Source organism: Puccinia triticina, chromosome 4A (assembly GCF_026914185.1).
Source record: "Puccinia triticina chromosome 4A, complete sequence".
In the NCBI taxonomy this organism is placed as follows: Eukaryota; Fungi; Basidiomycota; class Pucciniomycetes; order Pucciniales; family Pucciniaceae; genus Puccinia; species Puccinia triticina.
Genome location: NC_070561.1, coordinates 7,181,767 through 7,207,133, shown reverse-complemented (window position 1 = coordinate 7,207,133; position 25,367 = coordinate 7,181,767). Strand labels below are relative to the sequence as shown.

At 46.9% G+C, this 25,367-nt stretch overlaps 1 protein-coding gene across 1 annotated transcript; it reads left to right on the top strand.

The window, feature by feature from the left end:
• Window positions 1–167: 167 nt before the first annotated feature.
• On the top strand, window positions 168–25,340 carry PtA15_4A768 (uncharacterized protein; the record flags this gene model as incomplete). The annotated part of the gene is made up of 7 exons (XM_053168685.1): window positions 168–324; window positions 446–826; window positions 910–948; window positions 1,042–1,388; window positions 9,469–9,679; window positions 24,847–25,107; window positions 25,213–25,340. 7 exons carry the CDS (start codon window positions 168–170, stop codon window positions 25,338–25,340), a joined length of 1,524 nt encoding a protein of 507 aa, XP_053019870.1.
• Between the last annotated feature and the right edge of the window lie 27 nt (window positions 25,341–25,367).

The window sequence follows — 25,367 nt, the reverse complement described above, 5'->3', positions numbered from 1 at the left end:
GATCAAACGAGGTTGAACTTACCTTCGCAAACTGTTTGGCTCCTGATCTTTGGACCCGGCTGTGTATCAGGATGAGTTCTATAAATGTGTATCTTCTATGTATAGCATCAGATAGCATCAGATGCGATACCAGCTTCACTAGCCGACACGCACTCCTCTAACCAACGATGTGGCTTCCATATCATTCAATCCTTCTCGTCTTGCTAAGCCAGCTCACCATCGACATCTACGCGACCATCGGTGACTCCATATCACTCCTTCGGCTTCCAAATAAAATCGAGGGGAACTTCTCGCAGGATGTGAATAAATTTTGGAGCAAGCGCTGTACGTTCTCACCTCGCTCCAGCATCCAGGGATCCAAGTCTTGACCGCATCCTGACCACCACTTGCTTAATGTTGGACTCTCATGTGACCGCCTTCAATGCTTACTTGGTCTTCCTTCTAGTCCTCAAGCCCCCGCTTCTATCTATGCATCCGGAGGAAGCAGCAATTTCCTATTTCAAAAAAAAAATGGGCAAAATAGATGAATATAATGTTGGCAATCGTCGCGAACAGCGACTTAACCTTGTGAATCAAGCGGTCGATCATCTTCTGCGCCAAGAATCCATCTCTCGCGAACATCTGAGGGAATGGTGCAAGGTCCTCACTCAAACAATGGCGAACCATTGCGCATCGCATTACATTCATGTTGAAATTCTCTATGCTTTTCACACACTTTGGCTACAAAAATACGAGGATAAGCAACTCACACAGGAAATCAGGCAAATGATGAAGGACACGGTGCCGAAGTTAGAACAGCCGATCTACATGTCTATATGGGCCCAGGGTGTGTTTTCTTTAATCAAGTCACTTTTTATGTGGGTCTCATTTGCTTACTGATTTTTTTTTGCAAAAAAAAACATTTTTCAGAGCTGCACCGCCCCTATGAGGGACTATCCATCAATTTTTGTTAGTCATCTAATATATACACATCAGAAAACCAAGTAGAAATTTCACGTCTGACCATGTTTCGCAATCTGCACAACCCTGGTTATTCCTCAGGCTCATGGGGAGAAGAAAAATGGTTCTGTGAACCAAGGTTGAAAGATCTAGCAGCGGCGATGAGCCAATTTGAGCGGAATTATGTCATCAAAAACCTGGCCAGAGTCTTTTACGAAATATTCTGGCTTCCACCTCCAAAAAACATCTCTGCTCAGACTCGAGTAGCCTCGTTGGCTTTACTCTTCCATTTGCTACTCGTGGACAGGGATTGGAGACTTGACGGGCTACCTTTTGAACTCGGCAGGTTACTCATAAACCTTTCAGACCAACGATTTTTCTTATTCAAGCATGAACTTGATCTACTAAACTGGATTTTGGTTGACCATGAGGCACGTGAAGGCTCAATAGTTGAGAAGTAAAAATGACAAAATAGCAGAATCCCCTACATCTTCTCTTGTCCAATGAGTTGGCGTGTGGCTCAACTACGCCAAAAAGAATGGTGTGAGAACTCCCATACACCAAGTCTGCAGGCGTACGGGACCGGAGACTCCAATCCCCCAAAAAATGTTGGTGTATACCAGCTGGGCTTGCCTATTGAACAAGTGAAAAGAGAGGTCCGAGTGAAGTAGGTATTGAACCCACAATCTCGTGTACTGTGAGATTCAAACTCAAATACTCAGCATTCATGAGTGATGCTCTAACCATTGACACTACAGGCAAATAGCTGTTATTGCAGCCCGCAGCGTCACCTGATGTTGCATTTGGGGTCGCCGCCTCAGTGACTGTGCCTACTTGCGCAGTCACGCGGTCTCACCAGGGGGGAAGTGTGGCACTCCCTGGAGAGTGCCAGACCATATGTTCCTTTGGGAAGACTGTCTGATGTCAAATGTGTGAGCATGTGGGATTTAGGCTTCAAATATGTTGACCTCATGTTCAACTCAGGCTGATCTTTGATCCACTCCATGGTGAACATGTTGGTAATTGAGTTGAGGGTACCCCCACTTGATGCCTGGTACACCCTGGTATTCTACACTTAGTGGTGTGTTTCAGGAATCAATTTGAGACCCCCTCCACTCAATGAATGGGTTGTAAAGTCATTGAGTGGAGATTCCCTCCACTTGATGACTGTTGGACAACCATTGATTGGAGGTTGTGTCCACTCAATGACCATATCTAAATTACCAGCCACCAAGTAGAGACATCCTCCACTCAATGACTGGTTTTTAATGTCATTGAGTGGAGGGATTCTCCACTCGAGGACTGGTGTGTATACTGGCTGTTGAGTGGGGGGGTTCCTTACTTGGTGACTGGTTCTACTGGCCATTGAGTGGAGACACCCTCCACTTGATCACAGTTCACTAGGCTGGGAAAATCCCAGAGCAGTGACCAGTACTGCATGTTGGTCATTGAGCCGGGCCTCTCCCAGCTTTAAGGACTGTATGTACTGTACTCAGCGCGGGGAAAGTCCCGGCTTGATGGACAGTATATACTGTCCATCCTGCTGCAATTTTCCAAGCTGAGTGGCCAGTGTAGGCTGCCTACACTACCAGCATAATTGGCTGGGTTGAGGTTATCCCAGTTAAAGTGGGATGCACTCAACCAATTTAAACTTGGTTGATCTCAACTAATGAAATATAAATCCAAGGTACCCCCCTTGGTTTTATATTTCATCGGATGAGATCAACTCATTTTAAATTGGTTGAGTGCATCCCAGTTAAACTGGGTTGACTTCATCCCAGTCAAACATGCTGACAGTGCTACCGCGCTCGGAAAGGCTGACTAGATGACCAGCATTTGCTGGTCATTGGGCCAGGGCTTCTCGCTGGATGACCAGTATCTACTGGTCATTGGATTTGAGCTCGGAGAGGCTGCAGATCAATGACCAGGGCATGATGCCTGTTGAGCGCGGCCTCTCTGAACTCAATGGCCAGTTTGTGTTGGCCATCCAGTTGGAGAAGCCCTGGTCCAATGACCAGCACCTATTGGTCATTGTTCTGGGCCTGTCTGAGCTTGGTGAGCAGTCTGTACTGTCCACCAAACTCGGAAAAGCCAAGCTGAATGAACAGTATTTAGTGTACTGTTCATTGAGTTGGGGCTTTCCCAGCTCAATGACCAGCAAACAAAGGTCATCGAGCCCGTGTAAACAAGCAACTTGCCAATGTCCACCCTGATGTTTGGCCGAACATGACGGTGGACATAGCAACAAAAAAAAAAACACTCCCCGGGGACACCCGGGGATACAGAGCTGATCCCTGTTGCCCCGCTGCCACCGTAGTTGACTTGTGCCCAGATTGAAACTCCTGGAACACAAGCTTTTTTGGTGATTTGCAACACATATGAACACCATTTTTGCCACTACAAAATGATGATGATTTTGATTTTTCTGGATACAGCAGGTCAAAAGAGCATCATTCTTATCTTACACCTGGTGCTAATAATTACCATGTGATAAGAGCAATCAACACCATTTTGTTGCACAATGGCCACGGACATAATGGTAGGTGTGATGAAGGTATGCTACCTGAAAGAAAAAATTGCCCAAAACAGTCAGGCAAAAGGTGTGAAGATGATCAATCTACAAGACAAACGGTATGAGCCTGCATGCTGAGATGTGTGTGGACATTTCAGAGTTGACTTTTCACCTCAGAGTTCAGACCAGCTATTGAAATCTTTCTCCTGCTGGTTCCGGGATCATCAAAATATTGATGCATCTATTGATATCCACCCATCTGCCCCCTTCCCTCTGTGAAGCTTAATAATTTTAACCTCTAGCTGCTGCATTTTTCAGTCAGATGGAGGTCAAGTGAAGGAAAATTGTGCAATGTGTATTCACATACAAAAGGTGCATGGACCCAAATGAACAGCTGACCGCATGGCAAAATTTAGCCTGCATAAGTGGACCATCACTTGGTAAACATGGTTGGTGAAAAGGCCTCTTTGATTGTTCGCATTTCATATTACAGGGAGGGAAAACAGGTTACAGAGGTTTTCCCAGCTTTGACACTGTGTGATACTCAAAAAAGAGAAATTTAATTTTACATAACTTTCCTCCCAATTGATGAAGGGAAAAGGCATGGCAGAAATATCCCACAAGGATTAATCTACCAGTTAGCTGAGTCTTTGCGGTTGCTATAATTTACAGCTATCTTTCATTATGTGATTTTATGTGGGTTTTGATTGAAAAAGATCAGCCCTGAAAAATCTTCCTTCTCATTTGGTCAAGGATATCTTTGCGCATCAGGATAGTTACATTCTTGGCAAAACATGTTGTGAATTGAAGCTCACATCCTGGATTTTGTTTGATATGAACCAAACAGAAAATTTCAACTAAGATATTTCCATGTGTTGGAATTGAGTTACAGATCATCCCGCAACCACTTCACCTACACTTCAAGGATAATTAAATTTCCCAAAAAAAATACTCAAAGTTTTAGGTTGGGAAAATCATTGAAAAAAAATCACTCTGTGCTGAAAAAAAATGCAAACTGAGCATGCTCAGCCAAAAAAATAAAAATGTGTCAGACTGAGTAAAAAACAATGGGGCACATTTTTGGGGTAATTTTTTGGACGGGCCTGCACAAGGCCCGCATGGGCCCCTAACAGGCCCGTTGGGCCCATTGAAAAAGTAGTATTTGTTTGGAATTCCGATGCTCTGCTAAAATGTGAAATGGGTCAAACTGAATAAAAAAAATGGGGGTACATTTTTGGGGAGATTTTTTGGATGGGCCTGAATGAGGCCCACATGGCCCCCACAAAGCCCACTGGGCCCATTGAAAGAGTAGCCTTGGTTAAGAAAGCATATGCTCAGCTAAGAAGCAAAAATGTGTCAACCTGAGTAAAAAAACATGGGGCCACACTTTTGGGGAGGGCTTATTGACAGACCCGCATCATGGCGCTTTCTGGACCACGTTTAGCTTTCTTGGGCTTCGGGGTTTTCTTTGCCGGCTGCACGGTTTTCTTGGTTGGCTGAGGTGTACCATCTATGTCATTGAATTCAAGTGCTTGCACTCCTGAAGAAACAAAAAGATTGTATAATTATCAGCTATGATGGGCAAGTGGAAAATTTAAAGGAATGAGGCAACAAACTGGTTGTGTTTTTTTTGGCTTGAGGAGTGGGTGGCAATAAAGCAGGTTGATTGGCAAGGGTTTTTGGTGGCATTTTGGTTGATAGATTCGAAGATGAGCAAGTAGACCTGGTGTATAGCGAAAAAATGGGTGGTGATGGAGTATGGTATTGGGGGTGGAGGGTTTTTGATGAGTGGTGTATTTCACAGAGACTGGGACTTTCACCGGAGGTAGGCGGAAGCTAGAGGGGATGTAGAACTGCCTCCTGATTGAGGATTTTTACATCCGCGCTAAATTTGCCTCCTCATGTAGCCCCCCGGATGGGGTGCTGATTTTTGGTGCGGGGAGGTAAACTTGGTTTACATCCCCGGTTTACCTCTCCCGGTGGAGTTGCTCTAAAGTCGGACCCCCGGGCTGAGGACATCCAAATTTTGGCAGGGAAATGCTAAAAAATAAACTCAACACCCAATTAAAAATGGGGCAGATGAATTTTACAAAGTATATTTTACGGGGTACAGGGCCCTGTAAAACAGGTGCTGTGCAAAACTATACATAAATAGGGGTTATGTGTAGTTTTACAAAGTGTGGGCCAAATTTGCCCCCTTGCAAAGACAGGCCCTGCAAAATGTGGGGTGTATTAAACCACCCTCAAGCGGCCAGATACACATTTGCACCGCCGTGTTTACGGCGCTGGCCGCTGTACCACTTAATTTTCCGGATTGGGATGGGCTGTGTTGATTTTTACTATTTTACAACCACTTTTGTGATTACAGGGCTTGTAATAGTACAGTGTCAGCTTGTATAATACGGAAATACAAGCATGTATTTGCCCAATTTACGTAGTACACACAATCTCACAGTTCATCACGTTTGGCATGACACCATGCCTCACCATGCGTATTGAGGAGACGTGAATACCTCTCAGGATGTTCGAACTTCGAACAACTTTGGCGTACTTGAGCGCATCTGCCAGAGCATCATTCCCCCCCACCCCAAACACCGTTTCTGCACAATCTGCATTGCTGTCCGCTCCTCCCTTTTTTTGAACAAACATCCCAATGTCTTCACCGTCGTTGAACCCCCCAGCACCCGACCCACCCGATATGACTGTGAAGTGGGAGTTGCCTGTTGACTTTGATTTATTCCATACTTTCATTGACCACGGATGCACCCTGGACCGTGAGGGCTATCCAATTTATCCTAATGGCGCAACCATTTTCGTCAAGGGGGCCGACCAGGTTGTGGTCAACTTTGGATCTGTAGGATTTACTAAAACCACGGGAGTTGAGAAGCGTGGTAAAGGAACTTGGAAAATTCAGCGGACATACTGTCTTGGTGTCCTGGTTTGCAATATCGATACCTGCCAGTGGGTTGGCTCCCCCCCAACAGCAAGGGGAGGTATTCAGGAATACCTTGAACGGCGAGTTTCAAAGAGCTTTGTTCATTTATTTCCACTCCAAAGATGTTACTGACAATTCATAAAACCCTTTGAATCATTTCAGTGAGCCTAAATGTCCAGGAGCTGCTGGCCGATGTCCGGGCAAAGTTACTTGGGAAGCTTGCAATGGAACAGCTCTCCGATTTGATTTTCACATTCCATCCGGCTGGGCTCTGCTCCGACACCGAGGCTTACACGACCACCCCTGGCCCGAATCCAAAAAGCCAGACCCACTCGCCCGGGCTGATCTCAAAGCTGAGATTGTGAAGAACCCATCAGCCGGTGCTTTCAAATTAAAGGTAGGTCTCACCTGTTCATCCCCTTGTGACTTGCAAAATTGGTTAATCCCATTTCTTCCTTTCGACTTTTCAGATGGGTCAACCAAGTACGCTTGACGATCCAATCACAAGCGTAACAGAAATTCACGGCTCATTTATCAACGCTGATTGTTTGAGATACTACCGCCGGCTTATGCTCCGAGAGCTGAACATTGTCCCTGACAAGTTAGGCGCGGGTGTTGGAGATAAGTTCATGATGGACTTATTCCAATGGAATGCGTGCGTCTCTTTTTCTTGGATTTATTGGGTTCCATTAGCTGAAGTGTCTGTTTTGTTAGGCGCGGACTACTTATAATCTCCTCAGGCTTTCAGACGGAGTGCGAACACTTCACTTTCCAGACCAAGTGGATGGCCGAGCGGCTATTGGCACGAGATGAAAACAACGAGGTGTACCAGGGTGGCCTCATCTCCGATGTCACATATCGGTTCTTCAAGAATGGCTATTTGCTCACAACATCAATGTTCTGTGAGCAAACAGCTAGGTGGATACCAGCCCAGATTTCGTGGATTCGAGGACTCAGCGTCAACTACTACAAGCTTCACTTCTCAGCCCTCTTGAGGCAGTTTGTCCGGCCCGACATCACCCCGTCGGAGCGCGATCTAATGGTTCGACAAGTGGTCGATTTTTCTCTTGCACAAACCGAAGGGTTCAAGGCTGCGTACATGGACGTTTTTGCATGTACCGACCCAATGAGAGCGGCGAAAATGATTAAGGGATGTCACCAGCATTTTCGGGCTCAGGTGACAAGGGTTAGGCGCAATCGCTCAATCCTCTCGGCAGATCAAGATGTAAGTTTTTGGTTTCTTGCTTGAGTCTTCCGTCCTCCAACCTGACCAGTTTTGCTTAGGCCGACTTTCAGAAAAAGTGTATGGCTCTACTGGATCCAATCGAGGAGGGTGGTCTTACCCATGAAGAAAAACTGGACGAGTTGCGCCGCCTTTTTCCCAAGACAAAGCGTTGGCTCGACTGGTGGACGATGTCAGACATCCAATCAATGCTTTTTCCTTCTCGTCGACCAATGTTGGATGATCATCCTGATGGCGAAGACGGACTCCCCGATACAACCAACGCCATCGAAAGCATGCATCGTGTCTACTACATGATCAGGTGAGGGCGGGAACACCAGCTTTTTCTGCTTTTCGTGCTCAGAGCTAATCAAGATCTTTTTCTTTTTCGTCTGAAGTTCAGGCAAGAAATGTCTGATTGTCGGCATGGTGGAGCTTTTGGGGTTCATCAGTGTGCTGGAAGAGGAGTACAATGCAGTCATGTGCGGGGTATCGGTCGAGTATGGATCTCAGACCAAGATGCAGGTCAACATTTCACATTCAATGGGCTGGGCCAAGCCAAAGAAGCGGAAATTCATCAACGACGGCCGTCCACCTGACACCACAGCTGGTCTTCTTGATGGCCCCGAACCTTCGATCAAGAAAAAGAACGCCGGGCGTCCCAAGAACTCACTCAACGTTGACCGAAGTCCGTGGTCCACTTACCAATCATACACCGCTTCAGTTGAGCCCCATCTGAAGAATCGATGCTGGATGTCTGCCGCTTTGGAATCTCTTTTTGCGCTGTACAACCCCCTATGGCTTCGGGACAGCAAAGGGAAAGGGGCAACCCTTTTTTACCATCTTGCCATGCATTTCGGCTCCCGAACCACTTTCAACTTAACCAAAATTGGAAGGATCCGAACAGTCTTGACCAACGCCCAGACCAAGCTTTTCAACATGTGCAATGAGAGGCACCAAGCAAGGTTTCAGCCTGGTGCCTTTGCTTCGTGCGATTTTTTCATCGAGCTCCTCTTGGATCCGAAGCTTAATCCAACCAAGGCTCTCACAGGATTGTTCGAAGTTGTTGAGCATCGAGACTTCGCTTGCAGATCAGCTGAACCATGCCTGGTCCCTCAAATTCGATCGTTAACACCCATCAAGATCGAATTGAAGAATTTCCTTGAGAACGGATTGAACCCATCTGATGTCTCGGGCCTGATCCTCCTGTGGACAACCACCGGTCTTTCAAAAACTCCTGGGCTAGTCTGTCGATGCGATTCAATCAAGGCATCATCCGAGCAGAAGCCCAAGCCCAGAGGCCGACCCAAGAAGGTCAAAGACCTATCCCCCGCGATATCGGTAAAGTCCCAACGACCTGAAGATGTAAATTCAACTGCTGAGTACGTTAGGGAGACATCTCGGCTTGGATTCAAAGACGACCTTCCTCCGCAACATCTGTACTTCTTCATGGAAGTCACTCAGCCCAGCGATCCCATTGAACGAGAGCAATACATGGGCGCTATGGACTGGCCATACCAGATCACAATTTCTGGCGTGAAATTCACTCTTTTCTCTCGCGGATACTGGAACGGATGCCACTACTGGTGTAAGTTTGTACGAAGTGGACGAGGCAGTACCCGAGGTGTCTGGTTGCACGATGATCGGCAGAACGATGGCAACGCTCGACTTGTGAATACTGACATGTCATCAATTGGAGGCCGCCACCCTTTCACGAGTTGGCTTTTCTACACCCGTGTATGGACATCCGAGGAGGAGGAGCATGTCAAATCTGCAATTGCTAAGATCTCCAACGCGAACCCCAATGCCGAAGGTGACATCCCATTTGTTCACTTGGCTGGCATGATCAATCCAAATCAGCAAAACTCTCTTCACACCGCCATTCCCTCCTTGGATCCCCTTGAGGATAAGCCAATCAAGCCGTTGATCGTTCGCGAAGGGTATGTTGTTGATGAATTCGACATTTCGGACTCAAGCGATGTCGATGATGCTTCTGAAGAGGCTCAGGATCGAAAGGATAGCGCAGGCGAATCGGATTCCAGCGATGGCGAAGAAGATTTGTCGGACTCAAGTGCAGGCTCATCTCCTGAGTCTGATTCTGAGGAAGCGAAGGCAGTCAGAACTGCTTCAATCCCAAACATTAAGGTCCCAGTTTCCACGGCGGACATCTCAGCTCGCCCAAATCCAATCGAACCCCCAGCCAAACAACCAATCACATTGAAACTTAAGCTCTCGCAGGTCGTTCCCGAGGTTTCGTCAGAGGACCGAGTCGATGATCCAGCTCGAGTTGCAAAGGCAACTAAGCCAGTCCCATCAAACACTGAAGGCCTTTCAGGCCGCAGAAGGAGCCAGAGGGTCGCAAAGAATTAAACTTCATGTTGATCTGTTTTGTTTCCGTTTATACGGTTTTTTCCTTTTGGTTCCCTAAGTGTAAATAGGAAATGCACCTTGCAAAATTATGTTTCTCATTCTTTTGGATATAATTTTACAACGTGCATGTGACAAAGTGTGGTATGGAGCTTGTGAATTTGGGGCTGCAGAGGCACAAATTGAAATTTACAAGCCAGTCCTCTTACAAAGTGCAACCCCGTATAATGATGGCCCTGCAAATTTACATTTTGAGAACTGGGGGCTTAATTTTACCCAGTGTTTTTCACAAGGGGTGAGTTTGCAATGGGCTAGATTTGGCCCACAATTTGTAAATTTACACATAACCCCCGGCAAAGCACATTTTTACGCAGTACTGACTTTACAGGGCCTTGTACCCTGTAAAAGGCACTTTGTAAAATTCTATATCCCCATTAAAAATAAACCACGAGTCCTTCTCAAATGCCTTGAGGGGCAGTTGTAGCTGCCCATCTTGGGCATCTCCTGCTTTTTATTTGGGAAAATTTGGCCATAAATAAGCTGCTCAGCAGCTTTTTTGGCAAGGGCACTTACAGGTTTGGTAAAGCAAAGTTTGATGACCCTTTGGATTCTGTTTTTCTTGGATCACGGAAAGTCTCACGGTTTTTAAAGTATCAATTTACAATTTTAATAGAAAAGTTGAAATTACTCTCCAGCTTGTATACCTTATGCCGTGTATGCAATAAGGACCAGATCTATCCGAGAACTTATCTGGGCCTGCATTGGGCGGATTGCTCCAATTTCCAATACTTATCCATTCCCCTAGCTTCCTAATGCTATGGAAACCTTGAGCTTTGAGGGCCGTACATATACCAAAAATTCACAAGCTTTTCAATGGTCTGAGAGGCGTGACCAGAATCAGAGTGCTTGTGGGTGATTTGGGGGTTGTAATGTGTTCCTCAGCCAAATGGCTGGTTGCCCTCACGCAAAATTTGGGACATAATATTCAAGCCCCTCCTTCGGAGGCGCTTCGCGCCTCCTCGGAGGGGACTTGTGTTAAGCTAGGCCCCCTTCCCGCCACCACATCGCCCAAGCACCAAAGAGATGGTCCGAGGACAGCGCTGGAACCCGCGGGGTATGGGGCCATTTTTACCCCGCCCATAGGCATCCCTGTGGGAATATCCGCTGCTCGAGAAATATCCGCGGGTATCGGGTATGCCCCACGGGATCATGCGGGACAAGGGTATACCCTGCTGTCCCGCGGGTATACCCGTAACACCTCACCACCACTGCCCAACCAGAAGAAGATAGAAGATTCAAGAAATGGATGTCGAAATGGAAGACGCCTCAACCCAACCTGACCCCCCCCGATTCAAATAAGACCCAGAAGAGCTGGGTCTGGACGCATTTCAAAGTTCTGAACCAGCATCAAGTCCAGTGTCAAGTGGCAAGCAAGAAGAAAAACGGAGCTACCTGCGAAAAAACAATCAAACAAGACCCCACCGGTAGCACTAAATCAATGATTGAACACCTCAGGAGGCTCCATGGACTTGTCCAGCCAAGTCAAATTGAGACAAACCTGTCTCCCAATCTATTGAAACAACAGCGCGTTGAACAGCGGGTATGAGTTTTTAATTCCCAACAGACAGCGTTCCTTTTTGCTTACAGCTCTTCCCTTGATTCAGCCTTTTCTTACTGCAGACCTCCTCAAACAGGCCATTGCATACCTAGTTGCGGACGCGGACTTACCCTACTCAATTGTAGAGCGGAAATCCTTCAAATATTTACTTGAGCTTCTGAATCCGGCAATGCTGAACATGGAGTTTGGAAGGCGGACTATTGCAAAAGAGGTCGAACTTCTATTTCTTGCTTACAGGAACGATCTCCAGAATACACTCAAGGGCATGAAGCATCTTTCTTACACTGTTGATGCGTGGACCTCCCCAAATGCAAAGGCTTTCATGGCCATCACTGTGCATGGGATCACCTCTGATTGGAGAATGTTGGACACTGTTGTTGGGATGCCAACGGTTAATGGTTAGTAGCACCTATTGACAAACATTCAACACCACTTGATTTTTAATGATCTAATATGTATATTGCCTTGACATCTATCTAGGCACTGCCAGCATATTTGGCTAGGATGAAGTCATCCTAGTTTAACTGGGATGCACTCAACCAATCTTAAATGGGTTGATCTTAACCAATGAAATATAAAAACAAGGGGGGTCCCTTGGATTTGTATTTCATCAGTTGAGATCAACCAAATTTAAATTGGTTGAGTGCATCCAAGTTTAACTGGGATAACCTCAGCCCAGCTAATTATGCAAGCAGTGAGGACGTCATACGGGTGCCAATTTTGGCGAACTCTTTGTGGACAGTCTAGAAAATCTTCAGATTACGAATGCTCTTTGCTGTATCACTGCGGACAACGCCTCAAACAACTCAACCCTTGCAACAAAAGTTGAACAGAAGTTGGGTGGAATTTTCGATGCGGACACTCAACTGTTGGGCTGTATGGCCCACATCATCAACCTCGCCGCGCACGATGGCCTCAAGGTATTTGGAGACTGCCACAACGATGATACAGAGAAGGAGGTCACTCTGAACCAGGTGGATATTAACAGTATTATCAATCGACCTGATGGAGCAGATGTCAATCTTGAATCGGTCATCTCTTGTATTCACGCACTTGCCACTTATGCTCAATACTCGCCTCAGCGCCGCAAAGGATTTCAAGTTGCCATTAATTTTGTCAACAGTCAATTTCCCAACCGTCGTCCCATCAAAGATATTACCTTGAAAAGGGATGTTTGCACTTGTTGGAACTCAACATTCCTAATGCTCAAGCGAGCTCTTAAGCTTAAGGCAGTGTGTGTAACATACTGCAATACCAACGCCGAGGCTTCTAAATATTCACTCAGCGAGGTTGTGTGGCAAAAAGTCAAACAGATGGCCAAGTTCTTGGAGCCACTCAACGATGTCACCAAAATTCTATGTTGGTCCAAGTATCCAACATTAACTCTCTCAATCCCAATATACATATCCCTTATCAAGAGTATACACGATGTCCGAGCAATGTACGACTCGTCTTGACTAATTCCAGCTGCCGACGAGATGGTCAAAAAATTGTCAAAATATCTCACTCTTGCCTTGAACAAGCCTGCTGCAATCTGTGCCATGATCCTCGATCCTCGCATCAAGCTGAGCTACTTCGAAAAGAATCGGTTGTTCTTTGCCAAGCATTCCATCTCTATGATAACACCCAAGTCTGTGTTGAAAATTTTCAAACTTAAGGCAAAAGTGTATGATCAAAGTGCTTCTAGTATTAATGCCTCATTGATTTTGACTCCATCCCAAACCCAATCAAGAACTGCGCAAGACAATCCAAAGCCTCCGGGTACGGGTTCCAGCGCTAGAGGACACGCCAAGGTATGTCCCTCCCACCCAGACAAAACTGAGCCTCCTCTCCCGCCCAACCAGGCACAAGCACAGTTGAGTAGCCCGCCCGGCAGGATGGAGACCCGGCGCTGATGATGTCGCTGTGTAGGGCGGAGAAAGCAGCCAAGCAGGATTTGCATTGGCTTTGTCACTGCCAGCAAACAGGTGACGTAATCCGGAATTCGTCGCGCTGACGTAATCCAGATTCCAATTCAAACCCACGCCCCAGGTGTGTCGTCACCTGTTGTGGATTTTGTCACCTGCCATTCTCAGTGGCAGGTGCAAGAGGAAATCACGATTCCCTTGATGGCCGGTGCTAACCGGTCATCGAGGGGACCCACACACCTCCCTTGATGGCCCGTCTGGAACGGCCATCAAGAGGAACACACAACATTATATTTTTGGCCGGTCAGTACTGGCCAGCGAGAGTAAGGCACTGTTTGCACTCTCGATGGCCGCTACTGACCGGCCATTGAAAGGTGACACATATACCCCTCGGTGGCCTGTCAGTACACCGGCCATCGAGACAAAAACACTAAACTCTTGATGGCCCGTACTGGCCGGCCATTGAGAGCAAAACTCTTTTCTCGATGTGTATACACATCACCCTCAATGGCCCGTCAGTACCGGCCATTGAGAGGAACATAATACACTCTTGATGGCCTGGAATGATTGGCCATTGAGAGGACATGCGCATCTTGCACAGTGACCCAACTGGTCATTGAGAGCAAAGCGCTTCACTCTTGATGGCCAGTCAGCGCAGGCCATCAAGAGTGTAGTATATTCCTCTTGATGGCCGGTACTGACGGGCCATCAAGTGGGGTGTGTATGTCCTCTCAATGGCCAATCACTCCAGGCCATCAAGAGTGTATTATGTTCCTCTTGATGGCTGGTACTGACTGGTCATCAAGGGTGATGTGTATACACATCACCCAGAGAGTTTTGCTCTTGATGACCGGCCAGTACAGGCCATCAAGGGTTTAGTGTTTTTGTCTTGGTGGCCGGTGTACTGACAGGCCATCAAGGGGTATGTGTATCACCTCTTGATGGCCGGTCAGTAGCGGCCATCAAGAGTATAAATGGTGCTTTACTCTTGCTGGCCGGTACTGACCGGCCATCGAGAGGGTGTAGGGTGTTCCTCTTGATGGCCGGTACAGACGGGCCATCAAGGGAGCTAGGTGTGTATGTCCCCTCAATGACCGGTTAGCACCAGCCATCGAGGGATTTGTGCTCTCTTGCACCTGCCACTGAGAGTGGCAGGTGACAAAATCCACAACAGGTGACGACACACCCGGGGCGCGAAATTAAAATTGAGTTTGGATTTCGTCAGCGCGACAAAATCCAGTTTACTTCACCCGTTTGCTGGCGGTGTGTTGGTAATGTCTACCTCATTTTGCTAGTCATGCTGAGGTTGTGGGTTTGATTCCAGGGGGATTTTGGTCCACAGAATTCCACTTTATTAATCCCAAACAGATCCCTCTCATACAGTATCTGCAATGTATCAGTATTCAGATACTTGAGATTGGATTGCCAATAAAATACATTGGTATTGTATTGGAAAACCAAACCAATACATGTATCTCTGATACTTTGTATTGAAGAGCCAATACTATACCTGGTATTGGCCAATACATGTATAGTATAGTATTGGTTGCAGCGTTGGTACACAACCCTCTCAATGCCAGCACACACCGGCCATTGAGAGGGTACACAACCCACTCAATAATTGTGCCGGTCATTGAGGGGTTGTGGACCCAATGACTGGCACACCAGTCATTGGGTCTCAGTCCACTTGATGACCGGCACATGCCGGTTGTTGAGTGGGTACACAACCCTCTCAATGCCGGCACACACCGGCCATTGAGAGGGTACACAACCCACTCAATGATTGTGCCGGTCATTGAGGGGTTCCCACTCAACAACCAGCATGTGCCAGTCATCGAGTGGGTTGTGCATGTGCCGGTGATTGAGTGGGTTGTTTACCCTCTCAATGACCGGTGTGTGCAGGCATCAAGAGGGTTGTGTACCCACTGGATGACAGGACTGTGTGTTCCGGGCATCAAGAGGGTTGTGTACGTAACCACTCGATGGCTGGATGGTGATGTCGACCGGTAGGGATTCCTCCTGGTTGACAGGTGGATGTTGTTGGCCCAGAGGTACTGCCCCGGGCCATCTGTTGTATGTTGTTGTGTAAATGGTTTCCCGTTGGTGATGTGAGGCATTCCACCCGGTCAACAAGGGTGCGGTCTTGTTTGCCAGGCAGGAGGGGCTGATGCTGGCTGACAAGCCCAGGTTGGCAAACCATGGATCTCCTGAGCATTTGCCTCAGAGACCATGGATCCCAGCTGAGCAATTGCCTCAGAGCTCAGTCCTGTCTAGTGCACTGCACTAGAATGATGTTCAGCAAATTCCAAATATTCCAGGCTGTTCCAGCCTGGGATTCATTTGTATGAACCTGGTTCTAATTGAGTATTGACTCAAGTATGCCGCATGTCAACTGGCAGCGGTTTCTTGAGTTTTTTTCATAGTGCAACTTGTCCAACATCCTTCTTCTGTTTTTTTAATTCATATGTATTCCACCTCATCATCCACATCCATCACATTCCTTTCTAATCTTTGACCAGTTCAATGTTTTTCACACTACCTCAGCCTCCTCAAAATTCAACATTCCCCAAGATGCAACAAAGAAGCTCACACTCCCAGTTACCTTGCAGATATCAACAAGCAATCCCGAAATTATTAAACCCTTCTGCATGAGCCCCATGTTGAATTCCATCTCCACCACCTAAATAAAAAAATCCTGTATAATCAAACTTCCTGCAAGCAAAATGATCAGATCCAGAACCCCAATAATTTATAAGCTCAACACTCATTCCCTCATTTTGGATGAACATGCTTTTAATTGTTTGCTTAATAATTCTATTGCAGATTTTGGGGAGCCTGACCAGTGATGAAAGCCAATGAGTCTAACTGCATTCTTTGACTTTGAGTTTTAGGTATCATAGGTAAAACCTTTTTTGGACAGTAAGGCCTTGTTTGGCAATGTGATTATTAAGAAATAAATAATCACCGCATGCCTCTCTACATTATGTAAAACACAATTTTTGGCCGGATAATTTGGGAGTGAACTTTCAAGCTTTATTTGTGGTGTTCAAAATTGATTTTCAAACCGCTTTCTGCATAAAATCATAAGATCTACATGTCCAAACTTTTGATGGGGTGGAAGTTGAGGGTTCTCTTCATTTCAAGCACCTCTCAAAACTTTGATTAATCTTAGTAAAATTATATTCAAAAATCAATTTTGAACACCCTAATTAGAAAAGATTATCCTAAAACATGTGTTTTAAGATATTTAAGTGTAGTATGTTGTAAACCCCCCTCCTCCCTTGGGGTTCACAAGGAGTCACAGATGACTCCCACATTTCACATAGTCAGATATAGCCCGGTGTGGTGTGCTGTGCCTGTTGCAATGCCAAAAGGAAATATGAAAAGGTATTATGATAGTACAGTTACATACAGGTGGAACCCATTACAAGAGGAGGAGATAATATTACACAACAGTTACAACATTTACACACATACACCCTTTGGTAGCCACGGCGGATTGGACAGAAGAATACACAACGTAGATACAAGGACAAGGGAGGAGGAAGGAAGGAGGACCAGAGAGAGGCTTTGACCCCCAAATCCTGGAAAGGAGGAGTATTCTAGTTGGGTTCAGAGTGCATGGAAGGTGGCTTGGTTACATAGCAACACATTCTGAAGGATATGGAAGGTGGCTTGGGTACATAGCAACGCATGACATCAGGCAGTGCAATATATGCAGGCAGATAAGGTGTAAAAATAGTGTCACTGCAGCATAATTCCCTCATTGTTTGTGTGGCTGTGCAGTACAGGTGTACATATGCTGTGCAACTGAGATCCACTGCAGCTAAATTCCCTCAAACACATCCCCCTGGAGCTAAAATCCCTCACTCTTCAATATAAAAGAAGCTCTTCTCCCCCCCATAATTTCTCTTTTTCACCATCAACCTATAGAGGTCTGGTCACATATGGTAGTTTAGCAGTAGTAGTCTTGAGTAGTGTAGAGTCAGTCAGTCAGTAGAGTGTTAGTGCAGTAGTAGAACCCACAATCAACAAACAACCAACCAACCAACAACAAACCAACAAACAACAAACCAACAACAAACCAACAACCAACCAACAACCAACCACCCATTCTCCTTATTAGCATATTAGTAGTAGTAGTAGAAGTAGAAGTAGTAGCACAAATTATAACATCAACAACATTAGAGGAACTTCACCATAACAAACCACGTTATCCATAGTTATAACCGGTCTAAAAAAGACATTGAATTAGAAATTTAGTTCTGATAGAGATTACTATATAAAAGTAAGAGCTATCTTGGAATCTGCCACATTTTCTTAAATATTGATTACAAGACTCTTGGTTATTTGCATAGTACTATTAGAGGGGCAGGTCTTTCAAATCACCCGTAGATTGTAATAGCCTTTCAACCTATCATACAATTTATTTCCCCCTCAAAGGAACTTCGATTACCCATCCATCCCTGGAGTCCTACACCGGTTCACTTCCTTCCCAGGTTCAGCAGAGAACTGACTAGCAGTCTCTCTGAACCAGGTAAGCCTCTTTCTTTCTTCTCTTGTGTTTTCTATCTTCTCATCCTTCTAGGAGAAAACTGACTAGCAGTCTCTCTGAACCAGCAATCCAAGCCCCCCCCTTTTGGTTGGTCCTAGAAACATCCCCTCGTGCCCCTTCAAGCCCGTTTCCCGGTTCATCTTGTCCCGTCCAGTGAAGGGGATTCTCACCCCTTACACATGGTTTAAACAATACACTGCATAATATGATTCTGCCAAACACAGCCTAAGAATTTCTTCAATGGTCCTTTTTTCAGGCCTCACAGTGTCAGGATTCAAGGAACCCTCACTGGTGTCAACATGGAAAGCGGTTTGGGGACAAGGTGTAAAGGTGGAGGAGGAGGAGAGAGGTCAGAGGGACCCTCCTCTTCGGAGCAGCACAACAAGGCGTGTTTTGGCAAGGGTTTCAGACCCATTTCTGTCAGCCTTAGAGTCAACACAGCTGACCTAAAGTCTGCCTCTTCTCTACTTATTATATATGAAATTACTTCATATCTTTTTCATCTTAAGAGATATCATTGTTTTGACTTCATATTCTGTTTCCTCGTGCAATTTTAACCCTATTTACAACTTACCAATTCTTTATAACTATACTCCTTCCCTGAGTTCTTGAGTTGTGGCGCGCATGCGCAGTTGTGACGTGTCAGTGCTACCAGGCGCGCCAAACCACATGCACATATGTAATTACATAAGCAAACTGTGAAAATTTTCGTAGTCAGGATCCCCCTTGCCTGAGGAGGATCTACAGACTTCAGCACACCAGAACCACACCCCAGATAACCCAGGATCACCACCAAAGAGATTACCACGCTCCCAGTATACCAACCGTCACAGGCGCCTAGGATATTGACAGTAAGTAAACTCTTTCACTGAACCTTGTTTATCCAGAGTGAAACTATGTTGCTCTTGATTGTTTCTTCATTTCCTCAACTCTTTCAATCAAAAAAGATCAAAAGGTTATCTCTGCTTAAGACCTATAAAACCAGAGCAGAGTAGTAACCCTACTTCTGAATCCCACCAACATTTCCTTGTTGTGAGTGGAGGCTGTTGCACTCTTTTTGGCCTGGCACAGCTGGCATCCAACTTTTCCAGGTTGAGAATAGCCCAGATCAATTAATAAAGACTTCAAGTCTAGGCCTGATCTTCTCTTTTCTCTCTCTTTCTCCTCCTCTCTCTCAGTTTGTATTTCTTTATCCCAAGAAATCCAAACTATTTCCCCCCTCTTTTCTTGTTTCCTGCTGTCACATAAGAGAAACAGGCTCACAATTTCCCTATCCCTATCAGGCCTAGTGCCAAACCCGCGGATGTTACCGGTTCAATTAGTAAATTTTGTGACAAAGATAGTTGAGGATGTGGGGGTGGGAGGGGGGGAAGGGGGGGTGGCGCGGTAACACAAGTGTGGGTAAAAATTGGATTGGAGCATTGCAAGAGGGGCCTGTCTGCCATGAAGGGGTTGCTGCAATAGTTAGGAAGATGGCGGCAGTAGTTGAGGGCGGGTGATGGGAGGGGTGACAATGGTGAAGCCTGTGTGTCTGAGACATGGCTATTCAATCCATCGCTTCTAAACCAAAGATAAATTGGCTATTATCTTTGGTTTGGAACCAATGGGAGGGCGGAGCTGGATGGAGCTGGGAGGAGCTGTGTCAGAACCGTGGAAAAAAAGGTTACCACACGCTTCTGACCAGTATTGCTCAAGTTTTTTTTTCATATCCCCCCTAATCCCTAACCCCTAACCCATAACCCCGAACCCCTAACCCCTAAAACCTGCCCCCTACCTGCTGCCTACCTGCCCCCTATCCCCCAAATGGGGGATGGGGACAGGGGGGATCGAACCAGCAAACTGCCTATTACCTGGTTTGCAGCAGAGCTGCAAACCTCTAGGCTATGAAAAAGTTCTGCATAGGGCTGTTTGGGAGAATATATTACCCAGGCCAGCTCTATCCAGCTCCGCCCTCCCATCAGTTCCAAACCAAAGATAATAGCGAATTTATCTTTGGTTTAAAGCCGAAGAATTGGATCAACACAGGTGGTGTGTCTTTGTTATGTTAGGGGAGTGTTTTTTGTGGTGTGAAGGGTTAAGTTGTAGTGTTATTAAGTGATCCCTGAACAGAGGGTTGAGATTTTGAGGTCTGTTTGTTAGGTTCAGCCGTTTTTTAGCCATGGGGGTGTTGGTCAAAAAAACTTGTTTTTGTGGGTATTTGAGAGTTTGACTTTGTGCTGAGCGTTCCAAGTTCCTAGCAGCCACAAAGTTTTGAACTGTTTTAAAATTTATAGTGATCAAGAAAATTCACTGTGAATTGTAGGTCATTAAAAGCTGTTCTAGGAAGATAATGGTTTCAATTACTGTTGCACATTGGTTAAATAATCCTTCTGTTGTTTTTGGGGAATTTTAAGGCAAGAAGATGAATAGACAGAATTGTAAGTTCTGTCCTTGGGAAGGATTTGAGCCACTCAGCTTTCTTTTAGGCAGAAAACTGTTTCCTGGAGTCCCCTAACCAGCGGACCCTCATTTTCAAAACTTGCACATTCTTCAACTTTCCAAAAGATCATTCAAGTCTAACGGATAGTTATTGAGAAAGTCTGAGAATGCCAAATTGGAGGCACAGTAATTTAGTATAATGTACAAACAGCGCAAACCTATGGAGATGCAGCTGGGGGAGGAGCTATAAAAAATTTCAAAACCTCCCAGCCAAATGGACTTTCTGCTCCTGCGTAAAATTTGCAATAATATGCAAGTCCCTCCCTGGGGGAGGGGAGGCTTTGCCGCCAGCCACAGCGCCCACCAGGGGAATTATTTGCGCTGTGCTACGCTACGCTAACAGCTATGGTTAGCGTAGCTGAGCCACTTTTGGTTCCTTGTCAATTTGACCTCTGTGATATGTCTATATACCGTCAACTCTGACTGTTTTTTTTTCTTCAACCTGGCCAGATGATGAACAAAGAAAACAATGTAAAAATAGTGCTATGAATTAATGATGCTGAATTTGTAAGAAATACAAATCTTATTGTCTCCAAGTGAATCCAAAGGATTCAAGAACAGCACAAAAACGGTGGGCCGCTACGCTAAACTACGCTACAGGGCCACTTAGCGTTAGCGTAGCGGCAAAAAGCGCCTGCCCATTTTGAGTAGCGTTAGCGCGCTGTTAGCGCCGCTACGCTGAGCTACATTTCAGCGGCGCTAACAGCGCGCCAATTTTTTGTTAGTGTTAGCGCGCCGCTACAGTCACTACGCTACGCTGCGCTACAGCGCTTTTAGCGGAAAAAAAGGCCTTTTTTCAGCTAAAAGCACTGTGGCGCACCGTAGCGCGCGCTCTTTTGCGCCCTGCGTGTGTAGCGTTAGCGCAATTGCGCGCATCTGCGCTAACGCTACGCTAACAACTAAATAAGCTGCGCACCCTTTGCGCGTAGCGTTAGCGCAGAGAAGGCGCAATTCCGCTAACGCTACGCTAAAATTTAGCAGAATTCCGCTACGCTACGGTTAGCGTAGCTGGCCCACCGTTGAGCACAATTTACTTTTGATAGGGCTGGAATAGATTATGATACATCTCTGCTATGCAAGTCTTTCCAAAACCAATGCCCGCAAGAGCAAATGTGTGCTGGTCATGGACTAAGGTGGCTACGGCTTTGACTTATTCATCCTTGGGCTCATCTCTGTAGAGTTTTCTGGACTCCACTTAAATATTCTCTTTGAGGTCTTCATGGTTGAGCTTCAGGATACTTTGGGGCAAAGTGATTCTTGTCTTTGGGGCTGCTTGTAATTGAAAAGCAGCCACTTCAATTCTTTTTTTTTTTTTATCCAAGTTTATTAAATTCTCTGAATCACAAAAAAAAACTTCAAGCATTTCCCCTAAAAATCTCCAAAAATCACAAAAAAATCAAGGGTTTCCCCTCTACAACTTCCAGAAAAAAATTAAGGGTTTTCCCTCTACAAATGCCAAAATTAACAAAAAAGCACAATTTGAAAACAACCTGCAACCAGCCACCTAACATGAGCAAGCTGATGCACCATGGCCCACTGTCCATCCCTGTCTAGCAGGGTTAAAAAACAGTGAGAGGATGACCCCCAGCGCGCCGAATTGAAGGCATTATGCAAAGGGGGGCCAACCAGTTTAGCCCCTCAAACTGCGCAAGTGCAACAGCGGAGGGGGTGAGGACGAACCGCACGCTGGAAGTACAGCAGTAGAGGACGCCCTGGGGGATTAGCCAAACAGAAGATTAAGGCTGTAACCCGAACCCATGCCCCGGGGTCCAGGGTTCGGGATGGACTCTGGCCATGCCCCAAACCCCGGGGCATGATGAATATGCTGGAGGGGGGGGGGGGGGGGAGCATGTGGAAATGACACATGATTGTGGTTTTTAAGTTTTTATTGGGCTGCTTGTAGTCGTGTATGCAGAGTATTGGCCATCGGGTGTCTATATACAATGTAGTTTGTGTTTATATAAGTGAAAAGGAGACAAGATGAGCGATAAAAGTGGCTATAAAGGCCCACCAAAGGCCTGATACCAGTCCTTGATGCACAAAAGCTGCTTGATGCTGCTTGGTGCCAAGGCAGATTGCTGCCAAGAAACAACGTGTCGGCCTTTTGAAAACACGCGCTCGGAGGAGCAGCTTGTCGCAGGAATAGCGAGGAAGTGTTGCGCCATCAACGCCAACTGGGGGTAAGTTTTTTGTCGTGTACGCCAGTAGTCGAGTATCTTGATTCTTGATTCCTTTGGGTTCAGGATCTTCATTCAAATAGCGAGATATCTCGGCTTGAATTCCATTTAACGGGCTGGTTCTGTCGCATAGTGATGCACCAAAAAAGCTTTTCTTCTTTGTTGAGGTCAACGGCATAGGTTCGGGACCCGGGGGAGTTGAAGATGGAAGGTTCTTCTCGAAATCGGCGGCGGTTCTGCAGAAAGTGGCCCGGACTGGTATGCCTCGGGGCTCGGGGCATACTTTGGGAAATTCGGGGTTCAGGGTGCGGGCTGAGCCTCATGCCCCGACCCGAACCCCGGGTTACAGCCTTACACAAGATCCTCCCCCCTTTTATACGCCATGGACCAGCAAGCTCTCCTCAAACCTTGCCCTGGACTAGCCTGGACTCCACTTGCATGTTCACGGCAACGCCACTGCCACGGGGCATGCCACCTATGTATGTATTTTTCACCCACAAGGCATTAGCTACGGCTTGGATCTTATGGCCATTCTGGTTGAAATCCAATGTGCGCTACTGGAAGCTGAAATTGACCTTAGAATTTGCCCTGTCGGGAGCATTGCGGCGCCACCGCCATGTCCCTTTGACGCCAATGTTGCTATGTATGGATATATTTCAGTAATATCTTATGGTGGCCTGCAAAATACACCTCAACTCGCAACAGCCGCCAAGCAAAAAATCAAACACAGACTCAGCAACACCATCCTCAACTCTCACTTGCGGTCAACTCACTTAAACTCAGCACCACGTCTTGGCTGACTGGAATAACGCCACTCATAAACTTGCCCCAGACGGGTCGGTTCCTGAGTAAGAGGATTGTGTCCCCGGCCAAGCGCTCATGCTGGCCAAGATATGCCAAGGTCTTTCACACTCTCATCCATCCACATAATACCCAGAGCTGACCTTGCTGCGCCTCAGACTTCACAGGTGGCTGTTTTTTGAGGTGGCGACAACAGGCAATGTGGCCCCTAGACACGCTCGGCTTATGTATCCCACGACAGCCACCACATGTGCTGATTGGACCGGGAAATGGGATGATGGAGCTGGCATATGTTCCCTCAGCAGCTCGCTTGTCCATCCCCACTTCAACAGCGCTGCATATTGGGCAAACTCTGTTGCCAGACACACCATTGAGCCCGGCCACCCCCTCCACCCCCGGCAAATTGGGGTCATGACAGCCATACAGGTTGCATGGTCCTGCATGTTACATAAAAAATTCCCGCACCCTTTTTCACACACCATTTACATGACTGGCTTTCATTTATGTAAGGTGAGGTGGACAGGTCTGTGAAACCCTCTGCACAGTCACTGTGCATGTGACATGTTGAAAGTGTAAACTGCACGTCAGGATCCGGACAGCTTGTCATGTACACCTGACAGGACTTCCATGACTTGACAGGACTTCCATGACCTGACAGGCGTACAGGACCACGTAACCTGTATGCTTCTCATGACCCCAATTTGCCCGGGGTGCTCACCTCTGACCAGCCCCTGGTGGTGCTTCCTCCACCTCCCCCAGTTACACCAACGAGACGCAAAACTCACGTCCCAACGTCTGCCCGCTCCTCTCCAACAATTCTCAGCTCACGGCTACCCCGGCTGATTGGGTGTCGCCCCACGAGCCCCGCATCTCTCCAAGCTCGGCCTACAAAACCGCCAATACTATGTATCCATGCACACCACCGCCCTATAGACTGTAAGCCCCCTCTCAGGGTCCTTACAAAACCTGTCACGAAAGACATGTCACAGATAGATATGTAGTATGCACTTCCTTCCACGTCCTAGCCGGCAGAGATCCGCCTTCCTCCATCTCTCCCGGCTAGGTAAGCCTCTCCCTTTTCCTCCTTCCTTTTCCTTCTTCTCTTGTAAAAAACCCTAGTTGTACATACTGAGAGATCCGCCTTCCTCCATCTCTCCCGGCTAGATTGTCCCCCATCTGCAATTCACAGCCCCGTGAACTAGATCTTGTCTTGAGGTCTCCCCCCTCTGTGCCCTACTCGACGGACAGTGAAGGACTCCCAACTGGAGTCCTTACATAGACGGCCATCCCTCCCGAGCCCGCTGTGGCGGACTCTCTCTTGCGATGCCGCTGCAGGAGCCCACCCCGCTGAGGCGTTCTCCAGCATCCAAACCCGCAAGTTGTTGGGGGAGGAACTCGGTCTGAGCGTGGCAGAAGCCGAGGCCATCAACAAGCTCACCGGCACCTTTGGCAACAACAATGAGGAGGCCGTCCTGCACAAAGTTTCCCACCCATTCAATGCCTCCGCGCCCCCCATGCTCGCCCCCGCATCCGTGTTGCTCAACAATCCACCGGCCTCAGCCTGGGCTATTGTCATCCCTCAAAACCTTGCCAAAGGTCCCACTGTCATTCCCATCCCCCCCCCCCTCTCTTCCATCTATCCCACATTGCCCCCAGGTAAAAAAAGCCCCGTCCCGCAACGCTAACGGCAAAACATGACAGTCAACAACTTCAGCAGCATGCGCGTGCTTGGAAGGCAATGCACCGGGGAGGTGATCATAGTCTGCTACCACAGGGCTATGGGCAACAGCCATGCCAACCAGGTATATGGCATGAAAATCATCAAATGAGGTGTATCATAGTATGGTTTGGCTGAA